This window comes from Ranitomeya variabilis, chromosome 4, assembly GCF_051348905.1.
Source record: "Ranitomeya variabilis isolate aRanVar5 chromosome 4, aRanVar5.hap1, whole genome shotgun sequence".
In the NCBI taxonomy this organism is placed as follows: Eukaryota; Metazoa; Chordata; class Amphibia; order Anura; family Dendrobatidae; genus Ranitomeya; species Ranitomeya variabilis.
This window is the reverse complement of record NC_135235.1, coordinates 295,982,209-296,003,671: the sequence shown is the minus strand read 5'-3', so window position 1 is coordinate 296,003,671 and position 21,463 is coordinate 295,982,209. Positions and strand designations below refer to the sequence as shown.

General features: G+C 44.4%; 1 protein-coding gene across 1 annotated transcript in view; it reads left to right on the top strand.

Annotated features, from left to right (window-relative positions):
* The window catches only part of LOC143767854 (uncharacterized), a 46,268-nt gene that overhangs the window by 10,765 nt on the left and 14,040 nt on the right, over window positions 1-21,463 (top strand). The window contains exon 2 of the mRNA XM_077256376.1: window positions 20,751-20,833. Within this exon, the coding sequence (XP_077112491.1) occupies window positions 20,751-20,833 (83 nt within the window). The remainder of the gene's footprint in view (window positions 1-20,750; window positions 20,834-21,463) is intronic.

The window sequence follows — 21,463 nt, the reverse complement described above, 5'->3', positions numbered from 1 at the left end:
AATTACTTTAAGACTCTAATATCAACTCATGACACCAGAGTGGCAATTTCAGCTCACAAGAGCTTCCAGCCTCAGAAATAATCAATCACAGAGAACTGGAACAAAAATGCAAAACAAACTTAGGACTACAAGTCCAACTTAGCTGATAGTAGTCTAGGAGCAGGAACATGCAACAGAAAGGCTTCTGGTAACATTGTTGGCCGGCATAAAAATGACTGAGGAGCAAGGTTAAATAGAAAACTCCCACATCCTGATGGAAACAGGTGAACAGAGGAGATGAAGCACAAAAGTGCAGTACCACCAGAAACCACCGGGGGAGCCCAGAAACCAAATTCACAACAGCACTGCTCCTAATAGCCAGATTCCTACTCCACACTGATGAGGGGCAAACACCCCGAAACAGCTGTCTGTGGATGGATACCATGCTTGGCATAGGTGGTTTTCCTGTATTGGATGTTTTCCTTTACTGGATGCTGCCCTTCCCGTGGTTGTTCCTTCCCGGGGAAAGGTCTGGCTATTCACTGCTTGCGTTGAGAAACACGTGATGGTGTCTCCGCAGCTATCCTACATGCATTTGCATATTTCCCATAAGGGATGGGGGCAGTGTTCTGGATCACTGCGTTGAGAAACACGTGATGGTGTCTCCGCGGTGTTGGATGTTTTGGTCTCCCCGAGGCCAATCATCTGTTCCTTCACAGCCTTTTACTAGGCACTGCTCCTAATAGCCAGATTCCTACTCCACACTGATGAGGGGCAAACACCCCGAAACAGCTGTCTGTGGATGGATACCATGCTTGGCATAGGTGGTTTTCCTGTATTGGATGTTTTCCTTTACTGGATGCTGCCCTTCCCGTGGTTGTTCCTTCCCGGGGAAAGGTCTGGCTATTCACTGCTTGCATTGAGAAACACGTGATGGTGTCTCCGCAGCTATCCTACATGCATTTGCATATTTCCCATAAGGGATGGGGGCAGTGTTCTGGATCACTGCGTTGAGAAACACGTGATGGTGTCTCCGCGGTGTTGGATGTTTTGGTCTCCCCAAGGCCAATCATCTGTTCCTTCACAGCCTTTTGCTAGGCACTGCTCCTAATAGCCAGATTCCTACTCCACACTGATGAGGGGCAAACACCCCGAAACAGCTGTCTGTGGATGGATACCATGCTTGGCATAGGTGGTTTTCCTGTATTGGATGTTTTCCTTTACTGGATGCTGCCCTTCCCGTGGTTGTTCCTTCCCGGGGAAAGGTCTGGCTATTCACTGCTTGCGTTGAGAAACACGTGATGGTGTCTCCAAAGCTATCCTACATGCATTTGCATATTTCCCATAAGGGATGGGGGCAGTGTTCTGGATCACTGCGTTGAGAAACACGTGATGGTGTCTCCGCGGTGTTGGATGTTTTGGTCTCCCCGAGGCCAATCATCTGTTCCTTCACAGCCTTTTACTAGACACTGCTCCTAATAGCCAGATTCCTACTCTACACTGATGAGGGGCAAACCCCCCGAAACAGCTGTCTGTGGATGGATACCTTGCTTGGCATAGGTGGTTTTCCTGTATTGGATGTTTTCCTTTACTGGATGCTGCCCTTCCCGTGGTTGTTCCTTCCCGGGGAAAGGTCTGGCTATTCACTGCTTGCGTTGAGAAACATGTGATGGTGTCTCCAAAGCTATCCTACATGCATTTGCATATTTCCCATAAGGGATGGGGGCAGTGTTGTGGATCACTGCGTTGAGAAACACGTGATGGTGTCTCCGCGGTGTTGGATGTTTTGGTCTCCCCGAGGCCAATCATCTGTTCCTTCACTAGATCCTATAATGACATGCATGTTCACCCCCAGTGTAATAATTTCACCCATCCTGGACTCCATGTTATAATATTTTTCCCCATCCAGAGCCCCTTCCTGGTATAGTATCCCCCTTCCTGGTATAGTGTCCCCCACACTGGTATAATGCCCCCCAACCTGGTATAACATCCCCATTATGGTATAATGTGCCCATTCTGTTATAATGTCCCTCATGCTGGTATTATGTCCCCATTCTGGTATAATGTCCCCCATCTTAGTATAATGTCTCCATCCTGGTATAATGTCCCCATCCTGGTATAATGTGCTCATTCTGGTATAACATCCCCATTCTGGTATAATGTGCCCATTCTGGTATAATGTCCCACATGCTGATATAATGTCCCCCATCCTGGTATAATGTGCCCATTCTAGTATTATGTGCCCATTCTGGTATATTGTCCCCCATCCTAGTATAATGTCTCCATCCTGGTATAATGTCCCCATCCTGGCATAATGTGCTCATTCTGGTATAACATCCCCATTCTGGTATAATGTGCCCATTCTGGTATAATATCCCACATGCTGATATAATGTCCCCCATCCTGGTATAATGTCCCCCATCCTGGTATAATGTGCCCATTCTAGTATTATGTCCCCCATCCTGGTATATTGTCCCCCATCCTGGTACAACGTCCCCTTCTATTTTTTATTTTTAATACAGAATGATATGTAAAATATATGGGAAAATTAAAAAAATAATAGTAATTCAACACAGATATTGATTTAAGTAAACCAAATATGCTGAAACTGAAAAACCTACTGAAAATATATATTTTAATATATATACTGTATATATATATATATATATATATATATATATATATATATATATACATACATAAACACTGCTCAAAAAAATAAAGGGAACACTTAAACAACAGAATATAATTCCAAGTAAATCAAACTTCTGTGAAATCACACTGTCCACTTAGGAAGCAATGCTGTTTGACAATTAATTTCACATGTTGTTGTGCACATGTAATAGACAACAGATGGAAATTATTGGCAATTATCAAGACACGCTCAATAAAGGAGTGGTTCTGCAGGTGGGGACCACAGACCACATCTCAGTACCAATGCTTTCTGGCTGATGTTTTGCTCACTTTTGAATGTTGGTTGTGCTTTCACACTCGAAGTAGCATGAGACGGACTCTACAACCCACACAAGTGGCTCAGGTAGTGCAGCTCATCCAGGATGGCACATCAATGCGAGCTGTGGCAAGAAGCCTTGCTGTGTCTGTCAACGTAGTGTCCAGAGGCTGGAGACGCTACCAGGAGACAGGCCAGTACACCAGGAGATGTGGAGGGGGCCGTAGGAGGGCAACAACCCAGCAGCAGGACCGCTACTCAGCCTTTGTGCAAGGAGGAACAGGAGGAGCACTGTCAGAGCCCTGCAAAATGACCTCCAGCAGGCCACAAATGTGCATGTGTCTGCAAAAACGGTTATAAACCGACTCCATGAGGATGGTCTGAGTGCCCGACGTCCACAGATGGGGGTTGTGCTCACAGCCCAACGCCGTGCAGGACACTTGCCACAGAACACCAGAATTCACCACTGGCACCCTGTGCTCTTCACAGAAGAAAGCAGGTTCACACTGAGCACATGTGACAGACGTGACAGAGTCTGGAGATGCTGTGGAGAGCGATCTGCTTCCTGCAACATCCTTCAGCATGACCGGTTTGGAGGGGGTCAATAATGGTGTGGGGTGGCATTTCTTTGGAGGGCCACACAGCCCTCCATGTGTTCACCAGAGGTTTCCTGACTGCCATTAGATAGCAAGATGAGATCCTCAGACTCCTTGTGAGACCATATGCTGGTGCGGTTGGCCCTGGGTTCCTCTTAATGCAGGACAATGCCAGACCTCATGTGGCTGGAGTGTGTCAGCAGTTCCTGCAAGATGAAGGCATTGAAGCTATGGACTGGCTCACCTGCTCCCCAGACCTGAATCCGATTGAACACATCTGTCTCATGTCTCGCACCATCCACCAACGTCACGTTGCACCACAGACTGTCCAGGAGTTGGCAGCTGCTTTAGTCCAGGTCTGAGAGTAGATCCCTCAGGAGACCATCCGCCGCCTCATCAGGAGCATGCCCAGGCATTGTAGGGAGGTCATACAGGCACGTGGAAGCCAGGCACACTAGTGAGCATCATTTTCTTGTCTTGAGGCATTTCCACTGATGTTGGATCAGCCTGTAGCTTCATTTTCCACTTTGATTTTGAGCATCATTCCAACTCCAGACCTCTGTGGGATATTAGTTGTTATTTACGTTGATCATTTTTAGGTTTTATTGTTCTCACCACATTCCACTATGTAATGAATAACGATTTACAACTGGAATTTTTCAATCAGTGATATCTAGGATGTGGGATTTTAGTGTTCCCTTTATTTTTTTGAGCAATATACAGTATATATATATATATAGATATATACATACATCTTTCTAAAACCCTTATGACAATGAATTTGCACTGCATTCAACATTCCATGAATTGCAAAGTTATTATTTGCTGACCTGGTGACCGCGAATTAATTAGCTTTATTTTCTTTGCTGGCCACTGTCAACATAATAAACCTAGCATAGCAGATTGTATGTTATGGTGACCACTGCACCCAAAAAAATGGTTGACCAGGGTCTGATTATCTAACAGAAAACACGAACCACAGCAGTAATAATTTGCTTTATTGGAAAAGAAATAAATAATGAAAAATAGCAGTAGAACCCATAAATATTGTCTTCTCAGTTCACCCTGTTAAGACTCAAATTACTACCCAAAGAGTTATAAAGGGAAACAAAGTTGGCTAAAGTAGTATCTTTATTAGGTTTGTCTCTTCTTTAAGACTTTCTAAAATTTGAAAGAATCTCAGTATTAGCAGGTAATGTGCAGCAGCGGAAACCTCCCCCACTGCCCCATCAGCAGTGGAGTGCAAATGTCCTTTTATAAGGGCAGATTATTGTCAATGATATAGTGTGCCATGTTTACGTGGGGCGACAATGGAAAACAAAGTTTCCGATCATGTCCCAAAACGCTGTTAAACTGCAGATGTAGGGTTAATATGCAGGTTAATAGACTTATAAAACTATAAGGCTGCTGCACTGAAAGAAAATGAACTTTATTCCTTCCATGAGCCCCCGGCTTTCAGTCACAGAGGCATGCTGGAGCAGCTACAGTACACAGTGACCGGTGGCTGTAACCACGCCCTGAAACTTAGATTGACAGCAGGCTTTGCTGTGCATCTGAGCAGAGTGAGCTGTCAATCAAAGTAGTGCTGGAGCATGCTTACAATGTAGTGAGCAGTGATTGTAGCCGCTGTGTGCACACCTCTATGACTGAAAGCCGGCGGCCTCTGGAGCAAAAAAGTTCATTTTCTTCCGGTAGCAGCACTTTCAGTGTAACGCTATTTAGTTGTAGATTAACCCTATATCTGCTCGACAGGTTATTTACCTGTAGATTAACCCTATATCTGCTCGACAGGTTATTTACCTGTAGATTAACCCTATATCTGCATGAAAGGTTTGCTTTAAATGAATTTTCCAGTTTCGTAATACCTTTGTTCTCGTGGCTGCAGTTTGTTTTAGAAGAATGCAAACTGTGCCTTTCTCACCCTCCCTGGGTCCAATGGTGAGTCTCAGCTGCTCCCGATGCTTATAATTGTCTGCAGCACTGTCATCAAATTGACAGAGCAGCAGCCAAAAACTGGGCGTCTCCTGAGTAAATGGCACAAGTAACTAAGAGCCGCTGTTCCCAGTTATTGGCTTCAGCAATGTCGACATGACATAAGCCCAGGAGACAATAACAGACACCGGGAGCCATGCTGGATCTGGGGAGGGTGTGTAAAGCAGCATTTTTTATTTTTTTCATAAACAAACTTCAACTTGCAGTCAGATAACAGGAAAGCCTCTTTAAAGTTGTCTCATAAAGGCTTCTGCTACTATTTCCACTTATGACCCACTTCTTCACTCTCTCAGGCCTCATTTTGCACTCTGAAAAACTGCTAAAGTCAATACTAGGCAAAACAAGAAAGACTGTTAGGGTACTGTCACACTCTGCAACTTTCCAACGATCACGACCAGCGATACGACCTGGCCGTGATCGTTGGAAAGTCGTTGTGTGGTCGCTGGGGAGCTGTCACACAGACAGCTCTCCAGCGACCAACGATGCCGAAGGCCCCGGGTAACCAGGGTAAACATCGGGTTACTAAGCGCAGGGCCGCGCTTAGTAACCCGATGTTTACCCTGGTTACCATCGTAAATGTAAAAAAAAAAAAACAGTACATACTCACATTCCGGTGTCCGTCAGGTCCCTCGCAGTCTGCTTCCCGCTCTGACTGAGTGCCGCCGTAAAGTGAAAGCATATCTGAAAATTAAAGACTGCAAAGGGCGAATACTGGTGTAAAATTCAGGATACCAGTCACATAATGATAAGAATTCATATATTTCCTTGTCTACACACACAACAGCTTAATCTGAACAGTGACCGCAAATAACTGGTAAACTATAAATTTTAAAGATTTTTTTTGTAAGGGATTGGCTTATTTTTTTTTTGTTCTATTAAAAGGGTGTGTATAAAATAAGCTGAACACTCACCTCCTGATATTCAGATTTAATTTGCATGAGGCCAAGCAAGTATTTAATATTACTACAGCACCCCCACAGGTCACAAAAGTGTTCTGAGAACAGTAAAGTAATACCAAAATGTTATGCCAAAATTATGAGGAGCAACCCAACTGCACACACTCTCAAAAACACAAATATCCACCACTCGTCATCATCAATGGATCACATAGAAGACCACACTAACTAGTACCCCGACGCGCGTTTCGCATATAGCTTCATCAGGGACAATGGGACAGTGCTCTCAGTCATCTTATATAGTAGCTACTGTTATGGACTGGTGATTTAGGAATGACATGCGACTAGCTCTGAGCAGGTGGTAACTATACGGACCGCAGTTCCTGATCTTAACACAACACTAGCAGTAGCCGTGGGATGTTCCTGTCACTCCCTGGACACCTCGTCACAGCCGGAGAACTAGCTACCCCTAAAGGTAGAAACAGGAAAGCTATCTTGCCTCAGAGAGAATCCCCAAAGGATAGACAGCCCCCCACAAATAATGACTGTGAGTGGAGAAGGAAATGACATACATAGAATGAAACAAGATTTAGCAAAGGAGGCCACTTCTAGCTAGATAGATAGTACAGGACAGAACACTGTGCAGTCCGTAATAAAAACTAGAAAAAGTCCACCGCAGAGAAAAATTCTCCACACCTGACTAAAGGTGTGGAGGGCAAAATCTGCTACCCAGAGCTTCCAGCTTAGCTGAATAGATCCATACTGATAAGCTGGACAAATGAGCAAAACATAGAATGTGCTGAACAATAAAGTCCACAACAAGAGGACTGCAAAAGGACAAGCAAGGACTTATCTTTGCTGAACAGGTCAGAGTGTCAGGGAAATCCAAAAGAGCCGTGACTCCAAGCAGGAACAATTGACAACTGGCATTGATTGAGGGATAAGGCCAGACTAAAATAGCCGAGCCAGAAAGACGATCAGTGGAAGCAGCTGCTGATGCTAAATCCAAGAAGCAGCCATACCACTCAAAACCACCGGAGGGAGCCCAAGAGCAGAACTCACAAAAGTGCTACTTACAACCACCGGAGGGAGCCCAAGAGCTGAATTCACAACAGTACCACAGTACCCCCCCCTTGAGGAGGGGTCACCGAACCCTCACCAGAGCCCCCAGGCAGATCAGGACGAGCCAAGTGAAAAGCACGAACCAAATCGGCGGCATGAACATCGGAGGCAACCACTCAAGAATTATCCTCCTGGCCATAACCCTTCCACTTGACAAGATACTGAAGCCTCCGCCTCGAAAAACGAGAATCCAATATTTTCTCAACCACATATTCCAACTCCCCCTCAACCAACACCGGGGCAGGAGGATCAACAGAGGGAACAACGGGTACCACATATCTCCGCAACAAAGATCTATGGAAAACATTGTGGATGGCAAAAGAGGCTGGAAGGGCCAAACGAAAAGACACTGGATTGATAATCTCAGAAATCTTATAAGGACCAATAAACCGAGGCTTGAACTTAGGGGAAGAAACCTTCATAGGAACATGACGAGAAGATAACCAAACTAAATCCACCACCCGAAGCCGAGGACCAACACACCGACGGCGGTTAGCAAAAACGCTGAGCCTTTTCCTGAGACAACGTCAAATTGTCTACCACATGAGTCCAAATCTGCTGTAACCTGTCCATCACAGAATCTACACCAGGACAATCAGAAGGCTCAACCTGCCCTGAAGAAAAACGAGGATGGAAACCAAAATTAAAAAAAAAAGGCGAAACCAGAGTAGCCGAACTGGCCCGATTATTAAGGGCAAACTCGGCCAATGGCAAGAAAGCCATCCAATCATCCTGATCAGCAGACACAAAGCATCTCAAATAGGTTTCCATGGTTTGATTAGTTCGCTCAGTTTGGCCATTTGTCTGAGGATGGAATGCCGAAGAAAAAGACAAATTAATGCCCATCCTTGCACAAAAGGCCCGCCAAAACCTGGAAACAAACTGGGAACCTCTGTCAGACACAATATTTTCTGGAATGCCATGCAAACGAACCACATGCTGAAAGAACAATGGAACCAAATCAGAGGAGGAAGGCAATTTAGGCAAAGGTACCAAATGGACCATTTTAGAGAACCGGTCACAAACCACCCAGATAACAGACATCCTCTGGGACACAGGAAGATCCGAAATAAAATCCATGGAAAAATGCGTCCAGGGCCTCTCAGGGACAGGCAAAAGCAACCCACTAGCACGGGAACAGCAAGGCTTAGCCCGGGCACAAGTCCCACAGGACTGCACAAAAGAACGCACATCCCGCAACAAGGAAGGCCACCAAAAGGACCTAGCAACCAAATCTCTGGTACCAAAAATCCCAGGATGACCGGCCAACACCGAACAATGGACCTCAGAAATTACCTTACTTGTCCATCTATCAGGAACAAACAGCTTCCCCATAGGACAGCGGTCAGGTTTATCAGCCTGAAATTCCTGAAGCACCCGCCGTAAATCAGGGGAGATGGCAGAAAGAACCACCCCTTCCCTAAGAATGCCAACTGGCTCAAGAACTCCAGGAGAATCAGGCAAAAAACTCCTAGAGAGGGCATCCGCCTTAACATTCTTAGATCCTGGAAGATATGAGACCACAAAATCGAAACGGGAGAAAAACAGGGACCATCGAGCCTGTCTAGGGTTGAGCCGCTTGGCCGACTCGAGGTAAATCAGATTCTTATGATCGGTCAAGACCACAACGCGGTGCCTGGCTCCCTCAAGCCAATGTCGCCACTCCTCAAATGCCCACTTCATAGCCAGCAATTCCCGATTACCGACATCATAATTGCGTTCCGCAGGCGAAAACTTTCGGGAAAAGAAGGCACATGGTTTCATCAAGGAACCATCAGAATTCCTCTGTGACAAAACGGCCCCTGCCCCAATCTCAGAAGCGTCAACCTCAACCTGAAAAGGAAGAGAAACATCCGGCTGACGCAAAACAGGGGCAGAAGTAAATCGGCGTTTAAGCTCCTGAAAGGCCTCAACAGCCGCAGAGGACCAATTCGTCACACCAGCGCCTTTCTTCGTCAAATCAGTCAGGGGTTTAACCACACTGGAGAAGTTGGCAATGAAACGGCGATAAAAATTAGCAAAGCCCAGAAATTTCTGAAGGCTCTTCACAGATGTGGGCTGAATCCAGTCATGAATGGCTTGGACCTTAACAGGATCCATTTCTATAGACGAAGGAGAAAAAATAAACCCCAAAAAAGAGACCTTCTGAACTCCAAATAGGCACTTAGACCCCTTCACAAATATGGCATTATCACAAAGGATCTGGAATACCATCCTGACCTGCTTCACATGAGACTCCCAATCATCAGAAAAAATCTAAATATCATCCAAATACACAATCAAGAATTTATCAAGATAATTGCGGAAAATATCATGCATGAAGGACTGAAATACAGAAGGAGCATTAGAAAGCCCGAAAGGCATCACAAGGTATTCAAAATGGCCTTCGGGCGTATTAAATGCAGTTTTCCATTCGTCACCCTGTTTAATACGAACAAGATTATATGCCCCTCGAAGGTCAATCTTGGTAAACCAACTAGCCCCCTTAATCCGAGCAAACAAATCTGAAAGCAAAGGTAAAGGGTATTGGAATTTGATCGTGATCTTATTAAGAAGGCGATAATCAATACAGCGTCTCAAGGAGCCATCCTTCTTGGCAACAAAAAAGAATCCCGCTCCCAATGGTGACGAAGACGGCCGAATATGCCCCTTCTCCAAAGACTCCTTCACATAGCTCCGCATGGCAGCATGCTCTGGCACAGATAGATTGAAAAGTCGGCCCTTAGGGAACTTGCAGCCAGGAATCAATTCAATAGCACAATCACAGTCCCTATGTGGAGGAAGGGAACTGGACTTGGGCTCATCGAATACATCCTGGAAATCTGACAAAAATTCAGGAACATCAGAAGAGGGGGAAGAGGAAATTGACATCAAAGGAACGTCACTATGTACCCCTTGACAACCCCAACTAGTCACAGACATAGATTTCCAATCCAGCACTGGATTGTGTACTTGTAACCATGGAAAACCCAGTACAGCAACATCATGCAAGTTATGGAACACCAGAAAACGGCAATCTTCCTGATGTGCTGGAGCCATGCACATAGTCAGCTGAGTCCAATACTGAGGTTTATTCTTGGCCAACGGTGTAGCATCAATACCCCTCAAAGGAATAGGGCTCTGCAAAGGCTACAAAGAAAAACCACAGCGCCTGGCGAATTCTAAGTCCATTAAGTTCAGGGCAGCACCTGAATCCACAAATGCCATGACAGAAAAGGATGACAATGAGCAAATCAGGGTCACAGACAGGAGATATTTAGGCTGTACAGTACTGATGGTAACAGATCTAGCTACCCTCTTAATACGCTTAGGGCAAACAGAAATAACATGAGCAGAATCACCACAGTAAAAACACAGCCCATTCTGACGTCTGTATCCCCTCTGTTCTGCTCTAGTCAAAATCCTATCACATTGCATAGGCTCAGGACTCTGTTCAGAGGACGCTGCCATATGGTGCACCACTTTGCGCTCGCGCAGGCGCCGATCAATCTGAATGGCTAGAGACATAGATTCGCTCAAACCAACCGGCGTGGGGAACCCCACCATAACATCTTTAAGGGCTTCAGAAAGACCCTTTCTGAAAATTGCTGCCAGAGCGTCCTCATTCCATTTAGTGAGCACAGACCATTTTCTAAATTTCTGGCAGTATAATTCTGCCGCTTCCTGACCCTGACACAGGGCCAACAAGGTTTTTTCCGCATGATCCACAGAGTTAGGTTCGTCATACAATAATCCGAGCGATTGAAAAAATGCATCTACATTAAGCAATGCCAGATCCCCTGACTCAAGGGAGAATGCCCAGTCCTGAGGGTCACCACGCAGCAAAGAAATAACTATTTTAACTTGCTGAATGGGATCACCAGAGGAACGGGGTTTCAGAGCAAAAAATAATTTGCAGTTATTTTTAAAGTTCAAAAACTTGGATCTATCCCCATAAAACAAATCTGGAGTAGGAATTCTAGGCTCTAAAACCGGAGTCTGAACAACATAATCTTGGATACTCTGTACTCTTGCAGCAAGCTGATCCACACGAGAAAACAAACCCTGAACATCTATGCCCGCGCCCAAATCCTGAACCACCCAGAGATTAAGAGGAAGGAAAAAGACAAAACAGACTAAAGAAAAAAAAATGGCTCAGAACTCTTTTTCTTTTCCTTCTTTTGAGATGCATTCAACTCATTTTTTGCCAGTTGTACTGTTATGGACTGGTGATTTACGAACGACATGCGACTAGCTCTGAGCAGGTGGTAACTATACGGACCGCAGTTCCTGATCTTAACACAACACTAGCAGTAGCCGTGGGATGTTCCTGTCACTCCCTGGACACCTCGTCACAGCCGGAGAACTAGCTACCCCTAAAGGTAGAAACAGGAAAGCTATCTTGCCTCAGAGAGAATCCCCAAAGGATAGACAGCCCCCCACAAATAATGACTGTGAGTGGAGAAGGAAATGACATACATAGAATGAAACAAGATTTAGCAAAGGAGGCCACTTCTAGCTAGATAGATAGTACAGGACAGAACACTGTGCGGTCCGTAATAAAAACTAGAAAAAGTCCACTGCAGAGAAATGCAAAAATCTCCACACCTGACTAAAGGTGTGGAGGGCAAAATCTGCTGCCCAGAGCTTCCAGCTTAGCTGAATAGATCCATACTGATAAGCTGGACAAATGAGCAAAACATAGAATGTGCTGAACAATAAAGTCCACAACATGAGGGCTGCAAAAGGACAAGCAAGGACTTATCTTTGCTGAACAGGTCAGAGTGTCAGGGAAATCCAAAAGAGCCGTGACTCCAAGCAGGAACAATTGACAACTGGCATTGATTGAGGGATAAGGCCAGACTAAAATAGCCAAGCCAGAAAGACGATCAGTGGAAGCAGCTGCTGATGCTAAATCCAAGAAGCAGCCATACCACTCAAAACCACCGGAGGGAGCCCAAGAGCAGAACTCACAAAAGTGCTACTTACAACCACCGGAGGGAGCCCAAGAGCGGAATTCACAACAAGCTACTTACCTCATTTGTGTATTTGGATTTATTTTGGTATTTATTCTATCTGCTGCCCACTATGAGGGTTTTAAGCTGGGACCCCATAGATAATAAGTTTTTAGAGGTTATCACTTATTATGCCTTTAGAAACACCCAAACAATTTTTCAGATCTTTACTGATTACATAATGCGCACTGTTTATCATCTAAAGAATGACTCTGCATTGATTAAAAATGTTTTACAAAAATGTAAGTACACCCTAGATAGGTGATTTGGGGGACACCACCTTTTCTCTACGCACCAATTTCCATAAATATTTCCAACCGAACTCAGAAGACAAGGACAATAGTGTGGAGCAACCCGAGGTGGGAACACTGTATCCTCTCAGAGATTCCTTCCGTTCTCTTATCCGTTCGTTTACTTTCCAGCCTGAAATGTTTAATAACAGAATGTAGTCCTTGTCCTTGTGTTCCTGATACAGAACGATACATAAATGCATGATTCGGGATAGGCAAGCAAACAAGTAGTTTCATTTGTAGGTTTTTTTATTTTTTTTTATTTTAAGTCTTTATTAAAAAGTAGAAGTTTTTTAATTTTTATTTTAACTCTTTATTACAAAGTAAAAGTTCTAACGTAACTAAGGTGATGAGACGACCGACTTAAAAAGATTTTTCCCCGAGCTTGTTATTTTTTCTACTATCGCCTGATACTACCCGTATGATCAGCTTCATGTACTCAGATTATACAGAAAAGGTAAGAGAAAGCGCTAGTGCTGTTCCAAGTCGGAGACATAAGACAGGACGCAGGCTTGTACAAAAATATTTGCACAGTAGCCATGGAGCGGGACAATGCCGCCACTATTCTCCGCTCAGTGCTCTGTCTCTGTAGCTGAATCATTTCCTGGGGTCACTTTTAATACACCAAATATTTAAAGAAACGTGAAAAGGCTTGAAGTGGTAAATATTTGTGAAAAAGAAGCTGTTTAATGGGTGTGACCACTTTTGCAAGCAGCTTTTATTGCAAAAAATAAAATAAAAATAAAGTTCATATCCAACTGTCCACAGCTTCTACGCACATCTATTTATCTCCATGGTTATAAACTATAAACAATACCAACATAATTACCAACATTTGAAACCTAAATTGTTGGATATTAGATGTTTGGAGAATTAGTATAAGGCCGGAGCTACACGACGACTTTGGCTGTGAATCTGTCACACGAGCAAAGATCGCAGCGCTGTACGAGTCAGTGCAATCCTGAGACAAGCAAATGGCAACAAATCTGAAGCAGTTGGACTTCTTGTGACTTGTTGGTCACAGTCACGGTACCCTCGGGGTCCCAATCTCATCCCGTTCACTTGTATTGCACTGAGATGTAGCAGCGACACCTAGCGAACTTTGTGTTGCAACTAAGAAGTACAGACCAACTATGTAAAATTACCAGCACAAAAAACTGTTCCCTCTTTGAGAGCTTCATGGCTGAGCAGCTGCATGCAGCCTTACATCACCAAGCACAATGCCGCGCGTCGGATGTAGTGGTATAAAGCCACCACTATTGGACTCTGGAGGAGTGGAAATGTGTTCTGTGCAGTGATAGATTGCACTTCTCTATCCGGAATCTGATGGACGAGTCTGGGTTTCATGAATACCAGAAGAATGTTACCCGCCTGACTGCATTGTGCCCGTGCCCCCTGTACAGTTTGGTGGGGAAGGGGGGGTGATAATGCTATAGGCTTGTTTCCAGGACTCGGTCTCAACCCCTTAGTTCCAGTAACAAGAAATCTTAACACGTCAGCACTAGTCATTGAGGACAATTGTAGCTTACAGCTTAGTGTGAATAGTTTGGGGAAGGCGTTATTCTGTTATCCATGCCTGTGCCCAGTGCACAAGGTCCATAACTGTTAATGCTAATAATGACTGATGCAAAGAAAATATGTACTTTAAATTGGTTGTTGAGGACTGATAGGTAGTCAATGTAAGACAGGTGGAGGCCAGACACCCAACATGCTCCTATGGCTGCCAAATGGAAACAGTGGGTGAACCCGAAACCAATCCCGTGGATTGGTCCTCGATATGTCTGTCCTGAGCAACCACTTAAAATGTAATATATATATATATATATATATATATATATATATATATATATATATATATATATATATATATATATTTTAACAATATATACTGAATTCTTTGTAAGTGATAATTCATTTATTAATTTTAATAATGATTTATGTTGTATATGTCATCTCCATTCCCTACTTAACGGAGGAGGAATTTCCTGTTTTATTGAACCTAAAGAAGGAGTCGACCAGGTTCCGCGTAGTATGAATAAAAATCCCATTCATGCATCTCCAGTCTCCACATTTCTTGGCAACGCTTGGGAATTGTGGATCTTTTCTCCAGAATCCTCATCTTCAAAATTTCAATATGCCTAAATGCTACAGACATGACATTTACTTTTCTTTTTCTGAAAAAATTGGATGCCAGCAATAGAGATGAGAGATGCAAAAAAAAGAATGATCTCATCAATAGCACACTTCTATGCCTATGACCTGCTATAGCCATTATTTGTCATGATCCAGGCCGGGGTTTGTTTCTTGTTATTTTCTCCCCTGTCTGGTTATGCGGGGGTTAACCGTCTCTGCCTCATTAAGGGTACTGCGTGGCTATTTCAGACTGCTGTGGCCTGCAGGCCAATATCAGTGATAGTTCATGCTCCCAGGCTAGAGCAACTGACCCCTTGATACCGTGTTTGTCCTCTGCCCATGTACTCTGTTCCTGTGACTTCCCTTTCCTGCCACCTTGCTTTGTCTTAGTGTTCGCTCCCTGTTCTTGGACCTCTTGGTATGTGACCTGGCTTGTCATCTGACCTGTTTTACTGTCTCTCGTCTCGGTTATATCTGCTCCCATCTGGCTTTGACTTCTGTCTTGTATTTGACCATGTGTATTGCTGTGACCTCTGGTTCTTCTTGTCCTGACGGTTCTGACAGTTTCAGATTTGGCTCGTCTGACCACTCTTTCGCCACTTGGTGGTGCTTGTGCTGCTGCTCAGTGTTGTTGCGCTGTGTGTGCAACCTCTCTTACCTCACCAGCATCCCCTGGTGGAGGTTGCGCTATACTGCACTGCAGCAGCAGCTTACATTATCATTGACCATACATTTAAAGGGAAGTCACATGAACAGAGTACACGGGCAGAGGACAAACACGGTATCAAGGGGTCAGCTGCTCTAGCCTGGGAGCATGATCTATCACTGAGATTGGTCTCCAGGCCACAGCAGACTGAAATAGCCACACAGAGCCCAAAACAAGGCAGAGAAAGTTAACCCCCGCATGACCAGAACGGGGAGAAAATAACAAGAAACAAACCCCGGCCTGGATCATGACATTATTCACACTAGTTTCATAGCTTATATTGTTTTTGTTTCCAAACTGTTACCAATAGACACCATTGAGTTTTAATGGAGCTTTGTTCCAGTATTCGTTGACAACAAGTTTAGCTCTACAAACTGCATCATTCTTGCAGTCAAAAATATAAAAATAACCGATAGAACCCCAATGGACCATGAATAAACAGAAGTAGGGTATAAATCGCAGGTAGCTTGCAGGATCAGACTACACCAAGTTTATTTGTAGTCTGTTACCATGGAAACAAGTAGATTCTATGTGTACATCGAAAGAACCAATTGGTTTTTGAAGCTGCACGTTTCAGCAAATGCTGAATTGTTTCAACTAATCCTATAAAAGAAAAGTGAATGTATCATTTTCTTCTGTTAATATGTGAAACAATCATTGAATCTCTTTAATTTAATTTAGTGAAAAAAGAAAATGAAAAAAGGTTAGGGTGGGTGAATACTTTTTATAGAAGAAAGTTTAATAATAATTGACGTATTCTCAACTCTATAAATCACTTTTCGTTTGCCGCTTCCATGTAAACATTTGTGTTCCACCCCAGTTACTGACCATCCACAGTAAAAGGAAAACTTGTTTGCAGAGACTGAGGTTTCTTGTAACTAAGAATGTTTTTTTTCCGTCTTTCCCTGGCATGCAGGGTGAGCCGCCTATAAAAATGATATGTTCTTCTCACTGACATAATAGCAGCTGATTTTACCCGGGAGTACACAGACGGACTAGGTTTTCTGATGCTCAATATTTCCCTGGGCTTTATATAGATGGTGGCGGTAGAGGAATTTGCTGATTATTATTTAAACAGACTGTTAATAGTTAATAATAGAAGCATAAGTAATACTTTTGCAGCACTGAACACTGTGTATGAAAATAACAAGCACATGAATTTTATTTTTTGACCAAGAGTAATAATTTACATGGAAAACAGAGAAGCATCCCATGTGGTCCATAGACTCAATGCCTCCAACCTTAGGTGACTCCTCATGGGCGGGGCAGACTTGCAAAGGGGTAGGGTGTGGTATTGTGAATTAACTCCAAAAGTGAGATACTATTTTTTTTTTACCACGAGTAATACTTTTATATTAACCAAAGAAACAGCCCTTGCCATCTATACACAGAAGATCTCCAGCTCGGGTGACTCCTCGTGGGCAGGTCAGAACTGAAAAGGGGGAGGATGTTGTATTGTGAATTAGTTTTTATTTTTTTAACAATGTTTTCCTGCATTTTTTATTTTAGTATGAAATTAGTCAAGGAGACAAAGTTGTGACTTGTATACTACTGGTGTTTTCTTAACTGACAGAGGGGCCTTTTTCATCCCTCCAACAGGCAACTGCTTCTTCTGCACCCCTATATTTAGACTGACTTCGTAGGGTGCACTGATAGGGGTCCCTCTATATAAAGCAATTGCCTAGGATATTTTTGGCTTTTCAGAATAGGCAACGTGTAATACCACATTTCGAAGACGTTAATATAGGGCAGTGATCTCTAGTGTGAAACTGATTGATTGGAAGAAGAAGGCGGAAAAAAGGCCTTTAAGTAGGTGTGAAGGTCATAACATTCTCAAATAGGTCCCTGGGCCAAACAATAGTTTTGGCCTCTCCCTCTCATCTGGCGTTGCCTGTATTCAGTCAACATTTACGATTTTGTGGCTACCAAAATCTAAAGATTCATGATTCTTGGGTGTTTTAGTTGCAACTAGTCTTAAAGAATAATCGTCATTTTATTTTTTAAATCAATAGTAAAAATGAAAATAAGAAACTTTGTAGTATATCTTATCTGAGAAATCTGCCTTTTTATCCTCCAGAATGGATCCTTCACTTTCAATTCATAAGTAGAATTGGTATTCAGTGAAGACAGATCGTGTTATTACCGAGATGAGAGATGACAGTTGGTGCTTTTAAAATTCTATGGACGTTGGAGGGTCTAGAGGCAGACACAGATATTCTAGGAAGGAGCTAGAGGCAGACACAGATATTCTAGGAAGGAGCTAGAGGCAGACAAACATTCTAGGTAAGAGCTAGAGGCCGACACAGACATTCTGGGGAGGAGCTAGAGGCAGACACAGACATTCTAGGGAGGAGCTAGAGGCAGACAGACATTCTGGGGAAGAGCTAGAGGCCGACACAGACATTCTGGGGAGGAGCTAGAGGCGGACACAGACATTCTAGGGAGGAGCTAGAGGCAGACACAGACATTCTAGGGAGGAGCTAGAGGCAGACAGTGACATTCTAGGGAGGAGCTAGAGGCAGACACAGACATTCTAGGGAGGAGCTAGAGGCAGACACAGACATTCAAGGGAGGAGCTAGAGGCAGGCACGGACATACTAGGGAGGATCTAGAGGCAGACACAGACATTCTAGGGAGGAGCTAGAGGCAGACACAGACATTCTAGGGAGAAGATAGAGGCAGACAGACATTCTAGGGAGGAGCTAGAGGCAGACACAGACATTCTAGGGAAGAGCTAGAGGCAGACACAGACATTCTAGGGAGGAGCTAGAGGTAGACAGACATTCTGGGGAGGAGCTAGAAGCAGACACAGACATTCTGGGTAGGAGCTAGAGGCAGACACAGACATTTTAGGGAGGATTTAGAGGCAGGTACAGACATTCTAGGGAGGAGCTAGAGGCAGACACAGACATCTAGGGAGGAGCTAGAGGCAGGCACAAACATTCTAGGGAGGAGCTAGAGGCTGATACAGACATTCTAGGAAGTTGCTAGAGGCAAACAGACATCCTAGGGAGGAGTTAGAGGCCGACACAGACATTCTAGGGAGGAGCTAGAGGCAGACACAGACATCTAGGGAGGAGCTAGAGGCAGGTACAAACATTCTAGGGAGGAGCTAGAGGCTGACAGACATTCTAGGGAGGAGCTAGAGGCAGACACAGACATTCTAGGGAGGAGCTAGAGGCAGACACAGACATTCTAGGGAGGAGCTAGAGGTAGACAGACATTCTGGGGAGGAGCTAGAAGCAGACACAGACATTCTGGGTAGGAGCTAGAGGCAGACAGACATTTTAGGGAGGATTTAGAGGCAGGTACAGACATTCTAGGGAGGAGCTAGAGGCAGACACAGACATCTAGGGAGGAGCTAGAGGCAGGCACAAACATTCTAGGGAGGAGCTAGAGGCTGATACAGACATTCTAGGAAGTTGCTAGAGGCAAACAGACATCCTAGGGAGGAGTTAGAGGCCGACACAGACATTCTAGGGAGGAGCTAGAGGCAGACACAGACATTCTAGGGAGGAGCTAGAGGCTGACAGACATTCTAGGGAAGAGCTAGAGGCAGACACAGACATTCTGGGGAGGAGCTAGAGGCAGACACAGACATTCTAGGGAGGAGTTAGAGGCCGACACAGACATTCTAGGGAGGAGCTAGAGGCAGACACAGACATTCTAGGGAGGAGCTAGAGGCTGACAGACATTCTGGGAATGAGCTAGGGGCAGACACAGACATTCTGGGGAGGAGCTAGAGGCAGACACAGACATTCTAGGGAGGAGCTAGAGGCCGACAGACATTCTGGGAATGAGCTAGGGGCAGACACAGACATTCTAGGGAGGAGCTAGAGGCAGACACAGACATTCAAGGGAGGAGCTAGAGGCAGGCACGGACATACTAGGGAGGATCTAGAGGCAGACACAGACATTCTAGGGAGGAGCTAGAGGCAGACACAGACATTCAAGGGAGGAGCTAGAGGCAGGCACGGACATACTAGGGAGGATCTAGAGGCAGGCACAGACATTCTAGGAAGTTGCTAGAGGCAAACAGACATTCTAGAGAGGAGTTAGAGGCCAACACAGACATTCTAGGGAGGAGCTAGAGGCCGACATACATTCTAGTGAAGAGCTAGAGGCAGACACAGACATTCTAGGGAAGAGCTAGAGGCCGACAGACATTCTGGGAATGAGCTAGGGGCAGACACAGACATTCTGGGGAGGAGCTAGAGGCAGACACAGACATTCTAGGGAGGAGCTAGATGCTAACACAGACATTCTAGGGAGGAGCTGGAGGCAGACACAGACATTCTTGTGAGGAGCTAGAGACAGATACAGACATTCTAGGGAGGAGCTAGAGGCAGACACAGACATTCTAGGAAGGAGCTAGAGGCAGATACAGACATTCTAGGGAGGAGCTAGAGGCAGACACAGACATTCTAGGGAGGAGCTAGAGGCAGACACAGACATTCTAGGGAAGAGCTAGAGGCAGACACAGACATTCTTCTGCAGGTTCTGAAACAACAGTTACAGTTCTCCATAGAACTTTATGGGCACCAACAGCCACCTCCTATCTCAGTAATAGAAAAATATATAAATTATATAATAATAAAAGACGATTACTCTTTAAACCTCTGGCCTTCTGGAGTAAGGTGTGCCAAATTGAATAAGAGTAGGGATGTGCGGACATGTGGACGTTCGGGTTCGTCGGGTTTGAGTGAACTTTATTCCAAGGTTCGGTTCTGGTACCAGAACTGTACCCAAACTTGACCCCGAACCCCATACAAGTCAATAGGGACTCTCTCTCCCTCTTTCTCTTGGGACTGTTAACAAGACACCATTTTGTCAGGCTCTTTTTATGTTGTACCTGTTTCCTTCCCATCCTTGTCCTGCAGCATAACCGAGTTTAGTATCTGCTATTAGTAAGGATCGCTCTTCATCAGAAACGTGTCATCTCTGTTTGAATAAATCTGTATTTTACCTCACATACTTCCTTTTGGATGCAGAAGTTATTCCTTCCCAGAAGTATCAGTAAGGCCCAGAAAATGAAATTATTCCAATTCCATATATCTGCGGTTTGTCTTTAATTAATATTTTGTGTTTTCAGTTGTAACTTTACAGGATAATGAAGCAGAAACATTGGATGTTACAGAGAAAACCTTCACAGACTCAACAGAAACTCAAACTCAAGTGAGTACAGAATGCAAAAAAACATTCAGCTCGTAAGATCCAGAACAATCCTTTTTCTCTATCCTGACTCCCACTATATTTAAGGTTAAGGAACACTGTGTGATTTCTATAAATTGCCCATACACCCGGTTATGACCTATGTAAAGAGTCCTTAAAGGGAATCTGTCCGGAGGTTTTTGCCACCTAAACTGAGAGCAGCGTGATATAGAGACAGAGACCGTGATTACAGTGAGGTATCACTTACTGGGCTGCTTGATGTAGTTTTCACACAATCACAGTTTTAAAAGCACCTTCTGTCATGTACTCCTCTATATTTTTCAGCTCTGTACAACCCCTCCCCCAACAGTTATTGGCAGCTTTCTACCAATTCACAGTCTACACCAATCACAGGTGTGGGCGGGGTTACACAGAGCTCAGCATTCAGATAACTGGTAGATCTGCAGAAGAGAAAACTGTGATTTTTATCAAAACTGCAGCAAGCAGCCCAGTAAGTGACATATATCTGGATTCAGGGTCTCTGCCTCTATATGAAGCTGCTCCCAGATGGGGTAACAAAAACAATGTGACACATTCCCTTTAAACGGGTCATCAATATTTATGGGGGTCTAAATCCATAATTCCTGCCAATCA